The sequence below is a fragment of the Capra hircus genome, chromosome 7, assembly GCF_001704415.2.
Source record: "Capra hircus breed San Clemente chromosome 7, ASM170441v1, whole genome shotgun sequence".
Lineage (NCBI taxonomy): Eukaryota > Metazoa > Chordata > Mammalia > Artiodactyla > Bovidae > Capra > Capra hircus.
Genome location: NC_030814.1, coordinates 27,190,243 through 27,211,470, shown reverse-complemented (window position 1 = coordinate 27,211,470; position 21,228 = coordinate 27,190,243). Strand labels below are relative to the sequence as shown.

The window sequence follows — 21,228 nt, the reverse complement described above, 5'->3', positions numbered from 1 at the left end:
TTGTGTTATTTCTTATCATACACTAATATTAATAATAACAACAATTAATAATAACAAAATTAGGTAACTGCGTTTTCTGCTGTAAATATCACTATAAAAAAAGAATGGTGTGCTTTTCCCCATCTCCTATAAACAGGAAAAGACTGAAGAGTAAATTTTAGACCCTTTTTTTCTTGTTCTTATTGCAGGTGATGTGTTCCACATCACTGCTCCCAATAAGTTCACCTTTGAGGAAGCTGGAGAAGAGTGTAAAAACCGGGACGCCCGCCTGGCGACAGTGGGGGAGCTCCAAGCAGCATGGAGAAACGGCTTCGACCGGTGTGATTACGGGTGGCTGTCGGACGCCAGCGTTCGCCACCCTGTGACTGTGGCCAGGGCCCAGTGTGGAGGTGGTTTACTTGGGGTGAGAACCCTGTATCGTTTTGAGAACCAGACAGGCTTCCCTCCCCCTGATAGCAGATTTGATGCCTACTGCTTTAAACGTAAGTGTTTGATACCTTTTAAAACATTCTAGATTAAAAAAAAAAAAAAGCTTGGAAGGCATGCAATTGATGTTCAGCTAGCCATTGGAATGATTCCATGTCTTGCATTGTGTGCATGGAATGGAAACAGTTCAGTGACTCTCAAAAACAAGGAAACGAAACAGCAGTGATATGGTTAAAACAAGTTAGACAAATGGTTTTTAGAGAGGATGAAAAAATGTCAGGCAAAGGCCTTAACTGTGCTGCATTGCACAGAGCATGTTTCTGAGCACTTGTTTTATATTAATTGCAGTCCTTCAATGCAATTGGATTGTTGGTGCTATTATAATGCTGGGGCCAGTCATGGCTGAGTTGAATCCCTGAGTTCTGTTTTTTTCCCTCTTTGTTTGGTAACACCCTTTCTTTCAAATAGCGGAGGATTTAAATTCAGTAACTGCAGGTGAGTACTTGGAGCTGACATGGATAATACCTAAAAATGAACCATGCTATAAGTAAAAATTTCATTATATCTCGGTTTATTTCATATAATGGAAATATGTTCCTTCTAATGCTCTAGAATCATATTAAAGTACAGTATATGTTTTTTGGCAAGCTCTAACATAAATAGGCTACCTTCAGTTTAGTATGAATTTAAAATAACTTAAAATGGATTTGAAGTAACATTTCTCAACATTAATGATATATTTTAATTTTTACATGTCCTTAAATTACTTTAGCACTAGCAGTCACATACCATAGTGTCATGCTTGTAGAATGCTTAATTAAACAAGCAACTAATCCAGAGTCTCACTGTGATATTTACTGTAGGATCTATATTATGCCAGCAAAACAAAGATCTGCCAGAAATTTTGGTGACCTTTAGTGTGTTCAAGATGGAGCCATATTATATTGAGTTAGTGAGAATTTTTTTACTAAGTTTTCAATATATGTATTGTTTTAGCAATACAAACAGTCATCCCCTTGGTATCCATGGGAGATTGCTCCTAGGGCCCTCAGGGATACCAGAATTACTTACAGTACCTATACGGTATAATGGGATATAATATCAACTATGTAAGTAGTTGCTAGCACACAGCAATTTCAAGTCTTGCTTTTTGTAACTTCCTGGAGTTTTTTGTTTTTTTTGTTTTTTAATCAGAAGTTGGTTGAATCCTCGGATATTGAACCCATGGATACAGAGGGTCAACAGCAACTGAAATGAGTCAAAAATACACTAGCTTATTTTATAATTGGCTTCTAAATATACAGACTTTCTTCATCAACCAAAAAGACACTGAAGTGGGATATCTGAGTAGTCAGGAGAATAGATTGTTAGTGCAGTGGAAAGGTGTAATTTCATATCCTGCTATCTCCCAGCTAAGAGATTTCTGTTTGGATCTCCTCCTGTAAACTCAACTTTCTGAGTGTTAAAGCCATGTGTTGTGTATCAGTGCAATACAAGCTGGCCATGAAAAGCCTTTGGAATTATTTGTTTTTGTTCTTAGGCCATGAAACTGCAGGAAAAGTCTTGATCATTTTCAGGAAAACAAACAAAACAACAATAATAGCCAAACCTTATCCTCAGAAGTAGGAAGATATCATTCTTTTAAGCCACATACCCATAACAGTAGTTCCGGGAATATTTTCAAGTAGTTCAAGCTTTAAAATCAGTTTTATGTTAAGTGACTGGTGCGATTAAAGGAGAAAATCAAATTTTTGTGTGTGTATTGGGGAGGGGAGGGAAGAGGTGGGTTAGAGAAGTTAAATTCAGGAAGGAGTTCAATTATCCAGTGTGACTACCTTGCTTGATTTTATTTTCTTGTGCTTTATAAACCTGGCACTAGAAAACTTTTAAACATTTTTGTTTTCTATGAGAGAAAAATGTCAAACAAAGCCTGTCTATAGCTCCAAAGAATTCATCCTGATGTGTTTTAAATTATTTATTTAAATAAGGAATTCACATGAATGTACAAAATAACAAGATACTTAGATTCAAGTAGAATAACCACCTACTAAAACACCTGTATAAAACGTGAATAAAATTTGAAAGTTTAGGTCTTCTTTTTTCTCCCTAATTCATTTGAATCTATATAACTTGGAAATATATAACTTGCAGATATAATAGATTCAAATTTTTGGTTTTTTACCCCAGTTAAGCTAAAGACTAGATTCTTATTTAGTTCTTCCCTAAGACTCTACCATACTCAAAATTTATTCAGCACATAAAAGGTTAAGAAAGTTTAGTCATACATGAAAGCCTTCCTTAACACACAATGCCAACACCCTCCCCAAATTTCGAATTCATTTTTAAAAGATTCTTTTTAAAACATATATTTTTTTAATTTGAAAAATATTCTTAAAATGATTTACCTGCTGTAGTTTCCCACAGAGCTGAGTCATGACTAAATCTATAGGGTTAAAGTTAATAAGAATTGTGACCTTAAGGACAAATTCCAAAAGTGATGTCAGGGATGTACAGCTAGTTGGTTAAGTTGAAGAATTTAGAAATATAACCATATTTTTCTTGTTTGCTTTTACCAAATGTCAAAAGTGTTTTTAAGGCCACTTCATGGTGAATAAACAATACCAAATCTCACTTTGGTATAATTCCCTCTTCTGAAATCACTGAATAGAACGTTAACAATGGCCGATGATAAATATAATTAGAATCTGTTCTTGTTAAACAGATTTGAAAAACAAGGAAATTAATGTCCTTGTGAAATAAAGTCTTCCTGCTGGTTTCCCCTTGATTAAATTGTGTACTTTTCATTTTTCTTTGGCCTCAGAGTTAAGTTTTGCGAAATAGAGTTATGCAGTGCTCTGAAGGTTCATCCATACTCCCCAAATTTAAGTGAATCAAAGCTATTAAAGACTCGTGATAACCTCTCATTTAATGTTATTAAAGATCTCCAGGAGAGGAAGATAGGGAACGTTTCATAGAAAACACATTCCAATATCCTATTATTATCACTCTCAGACTGTTTTCCTAATTATCTAAATCCTTTGCATTAGAATCCGAGTCCATCTTTTCTTCTCAAGTTGGAAACCAAAATCTAAATAACAGCACTTCTACTATTGAAAACCATTGTTCAGTTGTCCCTCAGTGTCTCCTTCAGCTGAAACAATTTCCTTGTTTTGAAATTTTAATTTCTAGGCCTCTAATCACCTATGCCATCTTGCTTTGAACCCTCATTGTTTTTCACATCCCTCTGTTCAATTAAGCTTGGAGCTAAAGATAATGGTCTAAAGAAGACTAGATAAATACCCACCACTTCCTATGATGTCTTTCTTATGTATTTGTTCACTTTTACAATTGATCTGCCCTTCTAACCTATGATCAGCTTGTTATCTTTTCTGCACCCTAGATCATAATCTGACCGTAGGTGTCAAAACGTAGCCTTCCCTAACTGGTCTTTTTGAAATGTTTTCTCTTTATTGAATTTGAATCGGTTGGCATTCAATCACTCATAAAACTTAAATATGACTTTGAATTCTAATCCCGCGGTTCCAACCATTACTCTTTCTGCAACTGTGAACCCCAAGTCAACTTTTTGAATATCTAGTCATTTCCCTATAATAAAGGCAGTATGGCTGTAAATTAAATTGACTATTGTGCTGCTAATAGGGTTTTCATATTTCATTAGGAAAATGTGCCTTGTGTCTCACAATGGAAGCACTGGAGAAGATAGTCCATAGGATATAAAATACCATGAGTACAGTGATGTGAAACATCTGTGTGGCAAACAGCTGCAAATGTTCGAGGGGAGCTTTTGTGGGAAAGAAGCCTGCTGCTTTCCGACGGCTTCCTCGATAATGAAGCTGAAGAAGGGACACTGGTAGTTTTCCAGGATAAAAACTTCTCCACGTGAATTCTTCTTGTGGAGAGACACTTTCAGAAAAATCTGGAGTTGTGTTTTCACTTTTGTAATAGTCATCATTAATACACTGGTATTTATTCTTAGGTTATTTTTTTGTAAATATTTGTGTGTGTTTTTTTTTAATTAGTTCTTTTTTTTTTTTTGGAAGGGTTGAAACAAATGGCGCAGATGCTCAGATATACTGAGTTGTGATGGAAGTCATCTGTTAAGTTGATGAAAAAGTAACCCAACCCCAAGAGGAAGTCTGAGGTTTTCCATTCCAAATAGTAGAATTAATCAGCTTAACTATAAGCAGACCCTTAAACGGGGCTCTCATTAAAAACCCTTGCTCTGAAAACAAAGTCATGTAGCTTTGTAAAGGAGATCCTGAGACACACTACCGTCATATGACTATGTTTCAGGCCTAGATGAAGACAGCACCAAATAGTACAATACCAATTGATAATGACATACAGTCATGTAGTTTTCAAAATCTGAGTCTTTCGTTTTTAAAATGATATGAAAAGTGTTTTCAGAGTACTGTAGAAAGTTGCTGGCATACAAATTGGGTTGGAACATTAGGAAGACCTGATTCACAAGCCCTGTTTTGGCTCTCAGCCAGTGATCACCTCCTTTTAAGTGAATTTCATCAGCCATGGAAATACTCAGAGGGAAAAAGCAAAATTAGCTTTTGTGTTGTTATTAATAATAATATGATTAAATTTTCTCTAATATGTAGTGTACCAAGTGTTTATATTATGTTTCCTTGGGAACTTTCTCTGTATGTATATTTTACTGCTTCCCCAAAGAATGCAGTTATAAAACAAACATGATATCTGGCAGTTAAATGAGGTAACAGTTATGGAATTTCAGAGGATAGAGAATTGAATGAAAAGAAAAATAGTCAACCTCACTTTGGTTCCTTAAGTTGTTCATGTCAATCAAAATAGACCAAAGCTTCCTCCAGGAAATGATTGCAGAAAAAGCTTTCTTTAAAAAAGGGGGGAAAAACATTATTTAACATGTTTTTGAAGAGTCTAATTCTTTTTGTTTTTATTGTTTAGTTTTGTTTTAAGATAAAGGGATAAATAGTGACAGACTAAAGAATTTTAAATACACCATAATGAAATGGTCACCAAGTTTTTGTATAATATTAATGAATCTGGGCTTCAAAATGGTCTAGGGAATGAACACAACTAATAATAGCTCATACCAGACTAAAAAAAAATGAGGAATCTGTTACAGCTCAAGTCTGATTTACAACAAAATCACATCATTTTATCATTAAAATTTTAAAATAGGCTTTATTTAATAGTTTTAAGTTCACAGTAAAATTTAGTGGAACATTCAGAGATTTCCCATATATGCCCTGTCCACACTCATGCACAGCCTCTCCCATTGTCAACATCCCCCATCAGAATGGCACATTTATGAGACCAATGAACCCACATGGACACAACATAATCACTCAGAGTCTGTAGTTTACATTAGGATTCACTCTTTGTGTTGTTCATTCAACATTTGGGTTGAATTTGGACAAATATATAATGACATATCTTTGCCATTCTCTTATCACACAGAGCAGTTACAGTGCCCTAATATCATTAAGTTTTGACAGAGTAGATGGAGCTCAAAAGTAATCAACCAGTTTTGTCTTCCAAGAACTCTGGTTTGGGGGTTATTAAGAGTAGGCCACAAGATATTATAGATACTACAGATATTACAACTTAGCAAAGCAGTGACCACAGATGTCCTCAGATCAGTTCCTTCTGAGGCTAGTGGCAGTTTTTGATTTTTGAAAATCTTGAGTATTTTTAAAAAGACAAAATCTTTATGTGCCTAACTCCTGCATTTTCTTTATGGTGAGATGGAATCCTATCTACAACACTGTCATTTTTATATACAACTTAAATTTCTTTCAACAGTCCAGGCCATTCTCTGTAAATCTGGAGGCGTTATAATGTAGCATTTTATGATGACATGTTACTTTTTATTGCCTGAGCCCATTCTTTCTGATGCTCAGGGTTGTTTCCAGTGATTTGTAATTACAGAGCTAAAATATATCATGTGGGTACGTTACTTCCTGTTCTCCGTTTGCATTTCCTGCTGAAAGTAAGCCTGGACCCAAGACTCATAAGAGTTATAAACATATCATGTAGAACATAGAACAAGATGTAGAGTACAACAAATGCCAAGCAGCCTCTGCCAGAGGCATTTTAGTATTTATTATAAACAAGGCTACCCTGCAGAGTTGAAAAGAACATGAAGACAAATGTCCAACACCTGGGATCAAGCAACAAGTGGTGTTAAAACGTTTAATATCCTGTTTTTATGAAAGCTTCCACATTATGGACCATGTAATCGTTGATATGTAACTCGGGTACATTTGATGTGGCTTTTTTGTTATTTTGCAATCTGAGGCACTCCCTCTCCCTGGAGACACTGTGTAGCTACAGACAGAATAGTAGTATTGAGTTCTCCTACTAAACTTCAAGTTGGTGCTGTAGTTTCTGAGAAATAATGTACCTACTGTTTCCAAACTCAGCATTTGTTTTTTGACCTTCTTATCTGAAAACTACATAATATTCACGTTCGTTAACTAAGAACAGTCTTTTGTGATGATTAAATGTTTAGTTTCTGTCTTTGGGTTAAGTATAGTTTTTAGACTCCCCTCCATCACAAAACACTTTTGGGTCACTCCAAATTACAGACAGCACTTAACAAATACTGGACGTACAACTTTTTATTAGTGACTTGTCTAATCAACTCTTTGAAATTATTTTTCTAGCTAAACAGAATATATCAGAGGCTACAACCATCGAACTGAATATGCTTGCAGAAACTGTCTCACCCACTTTATTGGAAGAACTACAAATGGGACCGGACAGAACTACACCAATTGTCCCTTTAATCACTGAATTACCTGTCACTACAACAAAGGTCCCTCCTATAGGAAATATTGTCAATTTTGAACAGAAATCCACAGTTCAACCTCTAACTAGTACCCACAGATCAGCCGCAGAATCACTCCCACCTGATGGAAGTACGAAGAAGCCTTGGGATATGGACTATTACTCACCTTCCGCTTCAGGACCTCTTGGAGAGCCAGACATATCTGAAATTAAGGAAGAAATGCCCCAAAGTACAACTGTCATTTCCCATCATGCTCCTGAATCATGGGATAGTGTGAAGGAAGACCTACAAAGGAAAGAATCAGTTACACAAGTTGAACAAATAGAAGTGGGTCCCTTGGTAACATCTATGGAAATCTCCAAGCACATGCCTTCTAAGGAATTCACTGTAACTGCGACACCATTTGTATCTACAACGATGACCCTGGAATCAAAAACTGCAAAGAAAGCAATAAGCACAGTCTCTGAACCAGTGACCACAAGCCGCTATGGATTCACCATGAGAGAAGATGATGGGCAAGACAGAACCTCTACGGTCAGATCGGGTCAGCGTACCTCGATCTTTAGCCAAATACCTGAGGTCATTACAGTGTCAAAGACTTCAGAAGACACCACCCGCAGCCAACTAGAGGATGTGGAGTCAGTCCCAGCATCAACGGTTGTTTCACCTGACAGTGATGGGTCATCCATGGACCACAAGCAAGAGAAACAGACTCATGGTAGGATAATTGAAGATTTTCTTGGCCAGTATGTGTCTACCACACCTTTTCCATCACAGCATCATACAGAAGTAGAATTGTTTCCTTTTTCTGGTGATAAAAGATTAGTCGAGGGAACATCCACAGTTATTTCTCCCAGTCCACGAACAGGAAGAGAAAGTACAGAAACACCAAGACCAGCGATGAGAACAGTTACTTACACCAATGATGAAATACAGGAAAAGATCACCAAAGATTCATTTATAGAAAAAATAGAGGAAGAAGGCTTCTCTGGAATGAAGTTCCCTACAGCTTCCCTAGAGCAAATTCATCATACAGAGTATTCAGTGGGAATGACCAAATCTTTTGAATCCCCAGCACTGACGACAACGACAAAGCTAGGCGTGATACCAACAGAGGTGACAGGTGTGGAGGAAGACTTTACAACTCCAGGTGGATTAGAAACAGATGGCTATCAAGATACCACCAAGTATGAGGAGGGTATTGCAACAGTGCATTTGATCAAGAGCACTTTAAATGTGGAGGTGGTTACTGTATCAAAATGGTCATTGGATGAAGATAATACAACATCGAAACCTTTATGGTCCACAGAACATGTAGGCTCTCCAAAATTGCCCCCTGCCTTAATCACTACCACGGGAGAGAGTGGTAAGGATAAAGAAATGCCAAGTCTTACTGAAGATGGAAGAGATGAATTCACTCGTATCCCAGGTAGTATTCAAAAGCCACTAGAGGAGTTTACTGAGGAAGACACAATAGACCATGAAAAATTCATAGTTAGATTTCAGCCAACTACATCAATTGCTACCACAGAAAAGTCCACTTTGAGAGATTCTATAACTGAAGAAAGAGTTGCACCTTTTACAAGCACAGAAGTCCGAGTTACTCATGCAACCATAGAGGGAAGTGCTTTGGATGAAGGACAAGATGTGGATGTCTCTAAGCCTTTGTCTACTGTCCCTCAATTTGCACACCCTTCAGATGTGGAAGGGTCAACCTTTGTTAACTATAGTAGCACCCAGGAGCCTACTACTTATGTAGACACTTCCCATACCATTCCTCTTTCTGTAATCCCCAAGACAGAATGGGGAGTGTTGGTACCTTCCTTACCATCAGAAGGTGAAGTTCTAGGTGAACCCTCTCAAGACATACGTGTCATTAATCAGACTCACTTTGAAGCTTCTATTTATCCTGAGACTGTAAGAACAACAACAGAAATTATACAGGAAGCAACGCGAGAAGATTTTCCTTGGAAAGAACAAACTCCGGAAAAACCAGTTTCTCCTCCCAGATCTACAACTGACACAGCCAAGGAGACAACACCTTTGGATGAACAAGAGAGCGATGGGTCAGCCTATACTGTCTTTGAAGACAGATCAGTGATGGGTTCTGACAGAGTCTCAGTTTTAGTAACAACTCCAATTGGAAAATTTGAGCAGAGTACGTCTTTTCCACCTGGTGCTGTCACCAAAGCAAAAACAGATGAAGTGGTAACGCTAACACCAACCACAGGGTCAAAGGTAACTTTCAGCCCACGGCCTGAACAAAAATATGAAACAGAAGGTACCAGTCCAAGGGGATTTGTATCTCCTTTTAGCATCGGTGTTACCCAGGTTATAGAAGAGACCACGACTGAGAAAAGAGAGAAAACATCCCTGGATTATACTGATTTAGGTTCAGGATTATTTGAAAAGCCCAAGGCCACAGAACTCCCAGAATTTTCAACAGTTAAAGCCACAGTTCCAAGTGACATCACTGCTGCGTTCAGTTCAGCAGATAGATTTCACACACCTTCATCCTCCACTGAGAAGCCACCTCTCATTGACAGAGAACCTGATGAAGAAACAACCAGTGACATGGTAATCATTGGAGAATCAACATCTCGTGTTCCTCCCACTACCCTTGAGGATGTTGTAGCCAAGGAAACAGAAACAGATATTGATAGAGAATATTTCACAACTTCAAGTACTTCTACTACACAGCCAACAAGACCTCCCACTGTGGAAGGCAAAGAAGCCTTTGGACCACAGGCATTTTCTACTCCAGAACCCCCAGCAGGGACAAAATTCCACCCTGACATAAATGTTTATATTATTGAGGTCAGAGAAAACAAGACAGGTAAGTCTTTGCTTTCTAGACATACCAATCAAGGCAATCAGCATTTTATCTTGAAAATTACTTTTGGAAAAAAAAAAATCAACATGCCAAATGCTGCCATTAGAAGATAACTGGAGTGTGAAAAAATTCTGTTTTAGCTTCATATATTGTGTATTTGTACATGAATTGGAAGAATATGTTAAACAGTTTGGAAGAATGTTAGATATGATTTTATTTTAAAAGTATAAGAAGCCCTGCTTTGTCATCTAATATAACCAAATCATCACTGTTACATCACTTCAGAACATGCAGAACAAGATGTTTTAATTTCAGTGTCTTTCCATGTGTTACTACTCAAGCGTAGTACTAGACTGTGTTAACATTTCATTGGTCTTTAACTATTAACCTTCAGTACTTACACTATGGACAGCTAAAACCGTATTGCGTATCCCTAGGGCTGATAGACATCTAGAGGTTTGTTTTGTTTTTTCTCTTCCATGATTTGCAGGTTTATTATGCAACTTGTGGGGTGGGTAATAGGTATGCAGTTTAAATGTTCTTTTAAAGAAAGTTCAACATACTTTCAAGCTGTTGTCCTTGGATATTTTCATTAAGCTTTAAATATTTAGAACAAATAAGGTCTAGCTCGATTCTAGGAAATGCTGTAATATATTTATCAAATACAATTTCAGAAAGTGGATTGCCTCTGTTCCCTAAAAACCCTGGCTGTAATGTTATTTATTTTGTGATTTAGTTATAGGAATATTCATGGTGCCTTTTATTCTGCTCAAGTATTTCATATATCTCTCTGGCAAAATTCTTAAAAGCTGTTTCTTTACATTGACTAATACTTGCAATTTTTGTCATTAAACTTAACTTATTCCTTCTTAAAGGTCAGTACACTCTATCTTCCAAATTTGGTAAGCTGAATTGCGAATACGTGTTATATGCAGTTCAATAGATCTATTCAGGTTTGTCTTTTTTTAATTTAGAAGTTAAGATCATCAATTTTTGTTAAGTTGCTGTATTTTAGTTTTAGTGTGTGGATTAGAGGAATAAATGCTCGTTTTTCCTTAACCTAGCTATGAGAAGTCAAGCTAGAAGAATGTTTTTTGAGAGGTTTTTTTCTCTTACTGTTGGGCTATTCCCCTAGAGGTGTCATTTTTTGTAAGACGTGTCATTTTTTGTAATTTATGCGATACTCATGAGCCTGCTTGGGGATGCACTTGTTGGGAACACAGGTGGCTCTAATGTCTAGTCAGCTGGCTTCCAGTTAGATGGTAATTTGGCCTCTACCACCCAGAACTTTCTCCATGTCAAAGCTCTTGTGGGACAGTGAATAGCAGAGAAGAGAATACACTCTCAGAGTATTGATATTAATCTCCACTTTCCAATACAGTTGAATGAGGTCAGGACTGGAGCATTATTTTCCTGTTAATGATGATGTTTCTTGGAAACCATATTTCTTCTCTCCTGCATTGCTCTTCTGCCTCTTGGAACTGGAGATGGAGAGAGAGGACAGGCTGCCAAGTAGTGGGAATGAGGATTGCTGTTAGTGGGGCTGGAAAAGTGACAAGAAGATATTACTATGAAAAAGAAAGAAATGAAGAGAAACTTAGGGATTCCTACGAATGCTTAATTTGAGAATTTAAAAAAAAAATTCTTGAATGGCTAGCTATACAAAAGTTTTTTCCCAACTTAGATTACTCTCTTGTTAGTGTAGATACTATGTTGAGTCAAATGATAGATAAAGCAGTAAAACATGTTCTGCATTTAAAAACTCTTCTAAATGGGAAGCTGTGCATTGAGGTGAGGGTAATCAAATTACTAAACGGGAAAAGTTAAACTCAATCTCCCTGGAAGAATTGGCAGTCATCAGGAAAAAAAAAAATAGAAGTTTATAAGTGGCTACTTGAAATGGAGAGTCTGAGTAACTTAACTCATAAACCATTTATACAAAGTGTGTATTTTTATCTGAATTATAAACTTAAGTCAGCTGGGTCTGGGAAACACAACTACGTATTTCCTCCTCTTTTTTCTACCTTATTTTTTACTTTTCTTTTCTTTTTTTTTGGAGTTTAGTTGCTTTACAATGCTGTGTTAGTTTCTGCTGTAGAGCAAAGTAAATCAGCTATACATATTCATATATCCCCTCTTTGTCACCACAGAGTGTTGAGTAGAGTTCCTTTTGCTATGCAGTAGGTTCTCATTAGTTATCTATTTTATACATAGTAGTGTATATGTGTCAATCTCACTCTTAAAACATGTGGCCTTGACTTGCCTTCAAACTAATTTCCATTCAGCATTGATAACTGTGGGTCAGAAAGGAGAGGGAATACTTGTTTATCTTCTTTGGCAGGGGGTTTCAGTGAGTGCGGTGGAATGCGGGGGGCTAAGGATGAGAATAACATGTATCTATCTATTAACTCCCTCACTCCATCTCTCTTTTTCTCCCCTGTCCCTGCATCTATCTATCTTTTCTGTATGCTTTATATATGCCCTTCTTAAGACTAAAAACACTGTTTATTGTCTTCATTAAGACAATGAGGGTGATGACTCGGGTCCAACTGCTTTATACTCTTTTTATTTGTTTTCTATGAGAAATTTAATTTTTCAAGCATTTTTCACTTAAGGGAAAAACCTGAGAGCAGATGTTAAATTAATGAGTTTTAAGGCAGGTGTACATTAATAAGGAAAAATACATATGTGCCCTGGAAAACCAACCTTTTTATGTATCAAGGCACATTTTTCCAAACTGGAAAATCCTTGGTACATGTACAAATTTGTATAAATTTATTCAAAAACATAAAATTGACCTCTACATATACTGTATATTCAAGTAAGCAAAAATACCACCCATGTTACTCTAAACCAAGGCATTCATAATTTTTTTTGCTGCTCTCAGCAAGTCACATAAATCTTGATTTTTGAAAAATTTTTTACTACTATTAAACAAAACACACTATGCAGGACACATTTATGTTCTATTTGCTCAAATGGATCTTAATAGCAACTTAGGGTGCTGTTGCTGGAGGGCAACTGTAGTTAGCAGTTAAAAAAAAATCTGAAGGAACTTCTCAGCTCATAAAATTTTTATGAGCTGAAAAATGCTATAGGGTGTGTTTAACAGTGGTTCAGGGGATACTGAAAACATGGCTCCTGTCTATTTCAGGAGTAATTTGCACACCTGCACTTTGAAAAGTTATTGAAAGGTTTTCTTTGTGAACATGTGATGGCTCAGACGATAACGAATTTGCCTGCAATGAAGGAGACCCGGGTTCAATTCTTGGGACAGGAAGATCCCCTGAAGAAGGGAATGACTACCCACTCCAGTATTCTTGCCTGGAGAATTCCATGGACCGAGGAGCCTGGTGGGCTATACAGTCCGTGGGGTTGCAAAGAGTCAGACATGACTGAGTGACTAATACACACACACACACACACACACACACACACACACACATGAAATCTATAGAGTTTAAAGGCATAGGAAGAGTTAGCTCAATTCTGCACTTTCCCCTTTTTAAAAGAATGCTCCTCCTTGAAATCATCTGAAATGTCATAAATTAATGTAACGGGATTATGAATGTTTCTAAAAGCTAATACACTGTAATTTTAACTCAAAGAATAATTTAGAAGTCTACAGATATTGACTGTAAACATTATTAGGCAAATGCTTATGGTTATAACATTAAAATAAGTGACTTATTAGTTTTTTTTAAAACAAATTCATGTATACTACCTATTACTTGTCAGACTTGCTTGATATTATTTGCTGGTTAGGTGTTCTTTTTTGCTAGTTTTATCGTTTCTAGCTATCCAGTCTAAGTGTAAGATAGGTATTAAGCCAATATGAAACTAAAATGATAACAAATAGAAAATATTGATGAAATTATTAATGAAATGGCATTAATGATTAATGAAGTTTTGAGAAAAATAATTTTGGCCTCTAGATTAGAGTTTCTTTTGCTCTGTTTCCTTGTTGAGAATTATGGTACTTTATTGCTTGCAGAGTTGGACACGACTGAGCGACTGAACTGAACTGAACTGATTGCTTACATCATTCAGAAATAATTCCCATATGATTAATCCCATCTGCATTTTTGTTTGTATATTTGAGAAATGTACATAGAGCTAAATATTTATTTTCTGAATATGATGCTGTTGAGGAGAGAGTAAGGAATGAGGATCATTAGCTCTGAGTACAGGAGATATCTGGGTAAATGCCAATATTTATACCATTGAAAGCACAGTCATCAGTTTTTAAAAAGTAATGTTACTCAAGATAACCGTATATAATTTTTTAATCACATTTTTATAGAATTTATTATGTAGAACTACTTTCAGATTGTTAATTATAGGATCAGATTCCTTTCTTGGGCTTCCATATTTTGAGCACATGAAAGAGTGGCTGTTCTGGTTAGTGTTTGAGGAGAGGATATTAGGAGTCCCACTTTCTTGGGACCCCTCTCTCATCCCCAAAGGTAGTTTCTAAAGTAATATGTACCTTAGAACACAGCTAGAAAGAGAATGAGATCATGTGGGTAATTCAGAATAGAGTAGCAAAAATTTACTCATTTCTGAATGAATTTATATATATATATATTTTTAAGTAAAAACATTTTTTAAATTAGTCTCTCACTGTATGGGCTTTCCTTGTGGCTCAGATGGTGAAGAATCAGCCTGTGGTGCAGGAGACATGGGTTCGATTCCTGGGTAGGGACGATCCCCTGGAGAAGGGAATGGCTACCCACTCTAGTATTGTTGCCTGGAGAATTCCATGGACAGAGGAGCCTGGCTGGCTGCAGTCTGTGGGGTGGCAAAGAGTTGGACACGACTGAGTGACAAGCACACACAGTTTCACTACATGTATGTATATATCTCACTATAATGATACACATGATTAACATTTACCTTTGAACATTTACCCACATGATTCTGAATAAAACAAATTAAGCAAATCTAACTTTAATCTTATTGATAGCTATATGTAATCAAAATTATATATAATTATATTTCAGAGTGTGTGCAGGGCAAAATCATCATGCGTGCACTTAGAGCTTGATATTTTCAGACCACTCTTTATATATTTTATCATGTTTAAACTTCAGAGGCAATTTGTGAGGTATCTAGGGGAAGTGTGGCAGATGGCAGACAGAGGCTCACTGGGCCTGCCACTTTGGTACTAGTCTGAGTCTTGGCACTCCTTGGAGCATTTTTGCAGTGAGGCAGTTCTCTCCCCTGATGAACTCACAGAAATAATGACTCCCTGTTGGCTCAGGTGCTGCTCTGTCTGTCAGTTTCTGAAAGAACATAGACACTGGAAAGACTGGCTTCTCATTGGCATTCTATTGGTTTAAGAGGAGATGGCTTAGATTTCGTTTGCTGCTAATAAGGGGCTCTGTGTATGCTATTCAGATACCTGCTCTGGCAGGAGAACAGCATGCTGAAACCAGCAGCTCTGGTTCTGGGCTGTTTCTCCCCTGCAGAATGTTGGAGCACATCCCTGAAAGTGGATGGGGCGGGTGTCTACACACTTGAGTGGTTCCCTTTGCTGGGCTCCAGCTGTGGCTCCCTGCCAGAGAAGCACATGTTTTTTTTTCCCCTGCAGGGAATTAGGATGGCTTCCCTCATTCCTCCTTGGCTGTCTAGAAAAGGACTGAATTCTTCTATTGGCAAAATAATGAAAAAAAGAAGAGACTGTCTCTTTTCCCTTCATTTCTATAGTAGGAAAAAAAAGAATTGGCCTTAATATTTTTAAATTATTAATGAGCTTAACACTACACTACAGATCAAAGCTTACCTTTTTACCAAGTCCTTCCAAGTGAAATATTTTGTATGTATAACACATACACTCACATAAGACACAATACAGAACACATAGAATCTCAAACTTTTAAATGCTCTATAAATATTTTATTAATCCACTAATCTCAAGAAAATCTTGAAGACATTAAAATCATGCTTCTCACAAGTCGGGGCTTTCTAATAAAAGAGATGTCCTGTGGATGGGTAAAAGGAACTTTGTTGTCTTCTTAACATGAAGAAGCCTATTCTTTCTGAAAATGGCACTTGCAATTACAAGTTGCCAGTATCTAAGCTGCTATTGAGGTGGGGCATCAGCCAAAGACAAATACCACTTGTTGTCATTAGCAGTGACCTTGAGAGGAAGGTGTACACTGCCTTCTAGCAGAGTAGTCGGTCAAGGGTTATCCTCAGGTAAAGCTACAACATGCTTTGTTCTTTAACAGAATCAAAAGGGACACAAAATAACTGTAAACCATAGGCCCTGCTCCCAAAGCCTTTAAATGCTTTTGAGGAGCCTATATTCACATAGTCAAATGTAATTAACAGTACAGAAATGCATAATTACACACTAGGTATGAGCTACTGACTAAACGGCAGATAATATCAACAAAGAAGAAATCAATGAAGGCAGGGGAGTCAGAAAATATTTCATGAGAAGAATGAAATATAAGCTGGTTCTTGTTGGAAGGGTAAGATCAAAAACACATGACTGAAAACTCATTATTAACCTATTGCTTCACAACAGAGACTCACCAGTTGGGCCAAGGAGCCCCAAGTACTATAAGGCATTTTTCTAGACAGGACTCGAATGACAGAGTGGCACCCCTGATTCAGAAGATGAATGCCTTCTTAGGATTCACCTGGAAGCCTGTACAGATTCATGGAAACTTCAGGCAACTTCCTCAGGAAGGAGTGTTCTCTCACATTTTCCTATTTTTCAGTGATTGATACATTTTGATAAAGATGACATCATCTGTAAGTTAAGTACATTTAGCTTTTCAAAACATGTCCCATGATGTATCATGGTTCAGAATTACACATTTGTAAAATTAAATGACATAAAACTACTTTTTAGAGTGGGCTGCATACCCTAAAAGGTGATTTAAAGTTTTATAATATCTTAATTCAAATGCAATTTGAATTAGCAGTATTACAGAAGCAGGTGATGCAAGTTGGGGAAGCTACAATCAGTCTTTCCTTTGATTCCTGACCATGTGGACCCAGGAATTTCTTAAATTTTCTGTCAGAATTTTTTGCCAGTAAAATGGATGTAGTAGTGATTATTGTATAGAAAGAATAGTTCCTAAATTCTGATACATACTCTTTTTTTCCCAAAGCACAGGGATTATGTAACAAAAGATGACTGTGTGTGTATACACACACACACACACACACACACACACACACACACACATATAAGGATCTTCCCAACCCAGAGATTGAACCCAGGTCTCACCGCATTGCAGGTGGATTCTTTACCAACTGAGCTATACATATATGTATGTATCCAAATATATTAATATACATGTATCCAACAAATAGTCAAATAATTGCCATTCACTACATACTATACTAGAACTGGATTTTTGAAGCACACTCTGATATTCTGAATGTCCATTGGTAGGTAGTTGATTTGATCCATGGGATACAGTTCGATGGAGTGGAAAGAGCCTTTGGAAACAGACTTGGGTTCATGGTCAACATTGTTATCTGCCACCTGTTTGATCTTGGGTAAATTGCTTGATTGCCACAGGCCTCATTTGTTATAATAGTAAACATATGTGTTAATACTCCTGATGCTGCTAAGTCGCTTCAGTCGTGTCCGACTCTATGTGATCCCATAGACGGCAGCCCACCAGGCTCCCCCGTCCATGGGATTTTCCAGGCAAGAGTACTGGAGTGGGGTGCCATTGCCTTCTCCGATGTGCTAATACTACAAACTCACCAGATTACTTAAAAGAGAAGGGGATCTCTTCCTGGGCTTGCAAGACATGGTGGCAGGCACGTCACATGTTAAAACCTCCTAAGTGCCTAGAAAGCACCCAGCACAGGGGCCTTGCACATGGCAATGACATAGTAGAAACGAATCGCCTCTCAGCTACGGCAGTTGTTTCATTGTGAACGTCTAAATGTCGGAAAATGTAGATTGTTTTGTATTAAATATGTTAAAAATGCAATTTCCTTAAAATTTGAGATGATTTATACCACAGCAAGACAAATATAATTATACTCTAGTATCTGTCTGACTGCGAGAGCTTGTTAAAATTTTAATCATCTATGGATTGTGTTTGTCTAGGGTGATGCCATTTTGGGTGCAAATCAGAAGCAGCTGCAGCCCTTATTTAAATTTTAAATATAGTTATAGTATTGATTCTATACTATCAACATGTAGAACTCATTAGCTTTCTGCTCTTTTTCATGTGTGAAAATTGGACTGGTGATTTTTGATGATTGCAAATTTAATTTTTTTCAAAGAAAAGATCTTTTCACAAATTCTTTATAAATTTTTCCAGGTGCTGGGCCAGGCCTCTTCTTGCATATTCATAGAAAACATGGGCATTTCCTGCTGTCTTTTTGTTGTTGTCAAGGAAACCCCCTAGTTCTCTACACAGGGATTACATTCTTCTTTCTTAATAGCTCTTAGATCATTCATTTGTGCAGTGAATAAAAAATGTATTCACGGGCCCAGACAGTGTTCAGAACTTTCGGAGGGGAGGGGTGTAGCTAAGGGGAGAGACATGTGGTGAGAGGAGCAAAGGGATAAAAGAGACAGAAACAGAAATGCTTTGTAAAGGTTTCATTTTAATGAGATGAAATGAAAAAATAATTTAAATGCATTATCTGTGTTTGTCAGTTTTAAAATTTATTTGCAAAATTTGTTACATTGAACCTCAGTGAGGCCAGTTTGTCACATTAAAAAAAAAAAAGCTGGTTAATAAGTGACTTTATTGATAGAGAGATTCCAAGAATGGGACTCTGGTTGAGGGGGCAGGGGAATATTTTTTAGTAAAAACTGTTGTATTTTTTTTTCGTTTGAATGGAAGTACGTTGATTTTTTTACAACACAACTGAGGCAATGGAAATTGTAAAATATTGTTTCAACCTAGGGTATTGTGTGGACAATTCGGCACCTATTACATGAGAAACTGTGTTCCTTAGAGGGATATGCCAATATTCAGACCTTTTGAGTGTGAATCAAGAAGGAAACCCTGATCCAATGGCATGAAAGCTATAATTATTCTCCAAAGGAGTGGTTTGATTTGGAGGAGGAGGATAAATTATGGCAAACCTTCTAAATACTTGCTAGAATTATTGTGATAATGTATAAAAATTTTTTTCCATAGATAAGTTAAAGTAGGAGATTTGAAACTGGAAAGAAAGAATCCCTTGAGTGAGAGGGAAAGTTTAATTGTACTTCAACATCTGTGTCTATGAAAGCTTGACACATTATGTACCTAGACCTGCTTGCCCCTACTATGTAATCGGTATACACTACCTTGGCTGACTTCCAGTGACTTCATCTTTTCATTTTACACCACAGTATTCCTGGCATCTCACAGGGTGAGTTAGTTTCCTTGGCCATGTGCTGTTCGGAGTAGGTTTGAGTTTCTCTAAGTTGAGAAAGGGAAAAGAAAACACACCAATGCATACTTCTGTAGATTACAATGGGATATACTATAGTTACCATCTTTTATTACGTTGTGATCTTACCTTGCTCTGCTTTCTAAGGGAGCCATTTCACTCTCTGAAGATAAAACATGCTCTGCCCATCTCTTCACACTCATTCCCAGGAAGTATTTTAAAGGCTTGTTGAAATAAAGCCATTTAATCAAGCTACTCTGTGGCTGAAGTGAATTGAAATCACTCAGTCATGTCCAACTCTGCAACCCCATGGACTGTCTAGCCCACCAGGCTCCTCCATCCATGGAATTTTCCAGGCAAGAGTCCTGGAGTGGGTTGCCATCCTTCTCCCCCTGGAGAAGGATCTCCAGGGGATCTTCCTGAGCCAGGTATCAAACCTGGGTCTCCCGCATTGCAGGCAGACGCTTTACCGTCTGAGCCACCAGGGCTAGGGAAAGGAAAATAATGTCATCCGTAGCTTAGTTGGGAAGGCAACTTGAAATAATCAAAAAGCAAGAGGAGTATACAATAAAAGCTAGTTGCTTGCTTTAATAAAAAGAAAAATAGAGGTAATATGGGTGTGAGTTTGAGCAAACTCCAAAAGACAGTGAAAGACAAGGAAGCCTGGCTTGCTACAGTCCTTGGGGTCGCAGAGTTGGACACAACTGAGCGACTAAACAACAACAGCAACCATGAAGTAAGTCACTATAACAGACAAAGTCTCAGAATCAGCCTCACAGGAAACTCTGGGCATTCATCCTCTTGCTGAGCAGCCACCCATGTTGCCCAGGAGGCCGCAGGACAGCACCAACCAGGTGTCAGCAGCTGACCGACAGTGATGCCATTCTGTGCAGAGGTTTGAAGGAGCCTCAGGAAATCTCCCAGTGCACAAATTCTGCTCATGTTGCTTCTCAACCTTGGCTTTATATCAGAATCACCAGGGAGCCTCCATATAAAAATATCCACTCCCCCAGCCCCCACTAGACAACTTGAATCTGAATTCTAGTGGTGGGACCCAGGCCTTCATATTTTTTGTTTCTTTTCTTAAATTTGCTTTCTTTTTTTTAGTATTAGATGTCTGTATTTTTTAATGCATGCAATCTTTATTCCTGGAGAATGTTGAACCCTACAGTTAAGTAAAGACTTTCTGACCTTCAGACAGGGGTTGAAATATAGACATATACCTGGGGAAGGGGCTGCTTTAAACCTCTGCAAGTTTAAGTTTTATTTTACCAGTTTTAAGGAGGAAAAAAAAAAAGTTTAGTTCAGTCTGCCCTAAATGAAATGCTGGCCTTTATCACATTTTGGGAAGAGTAGCTTTTCTCACACATGTTAAATGAACCTTGGCATCTGTAAGGAAGGAAGAAAATAGAATTAACTATAACTAAAACATATGTTTTTTTTAACATTTCAGAGTAATTGTAATTGAATCAAAAGTGATCGTGGAGAATGTATCTTGAATTACATGGACCTGCATGCCTCACACTGCCATACCCATATTACTTTCTCTCTATCAGCATGGAAATTAAAAGGAAATACATATGCTCATGGCTTAAGGATTCTTTTGACTATACTGACAAAGTGAATATGTTCATTATATATTTCCACTTGAAAAAAATAGTATTGCCCTGAGATAAATCTATATGGATTCTATATTTGGAAAGGAAAAGTATTATAAAATATAATATTGAGACTATGCCTGCCCACTTAGATTATCTGACTTTCATAGCCATAGAAGTCTTTAATATTTGCA

At 37.3% G+C, this 21,228-nt stretch overlaps 1 protein-coding gene across 3 annotated transcripts in view; it reads left to right on the top strand.

Annotated features, from left to right (window-relative positions):
* Positions 1-21,228, top strand: part of VCAN (versican) — a 120,048-nt gene that overhangs the window by 42,031 nt on the left and 56,789 nt on the right. For 2 of the 3 annotated variants that reach the window (XM_018050052.1, XM_018050053.1), the window contains exon 6: positions 189-482. In XM_018050052.1, coding sequence (XP_017905541.1) covers positions 189-482 — 294 coding nt within the window. Of the gene's footprint in view, positions 1-188; positions 483-7,106; positions 10,068-21,228 lie in introns of all 3 variants that reach the window. The other variant, XM_005683395.3, reaches the window with a different exon arrangement.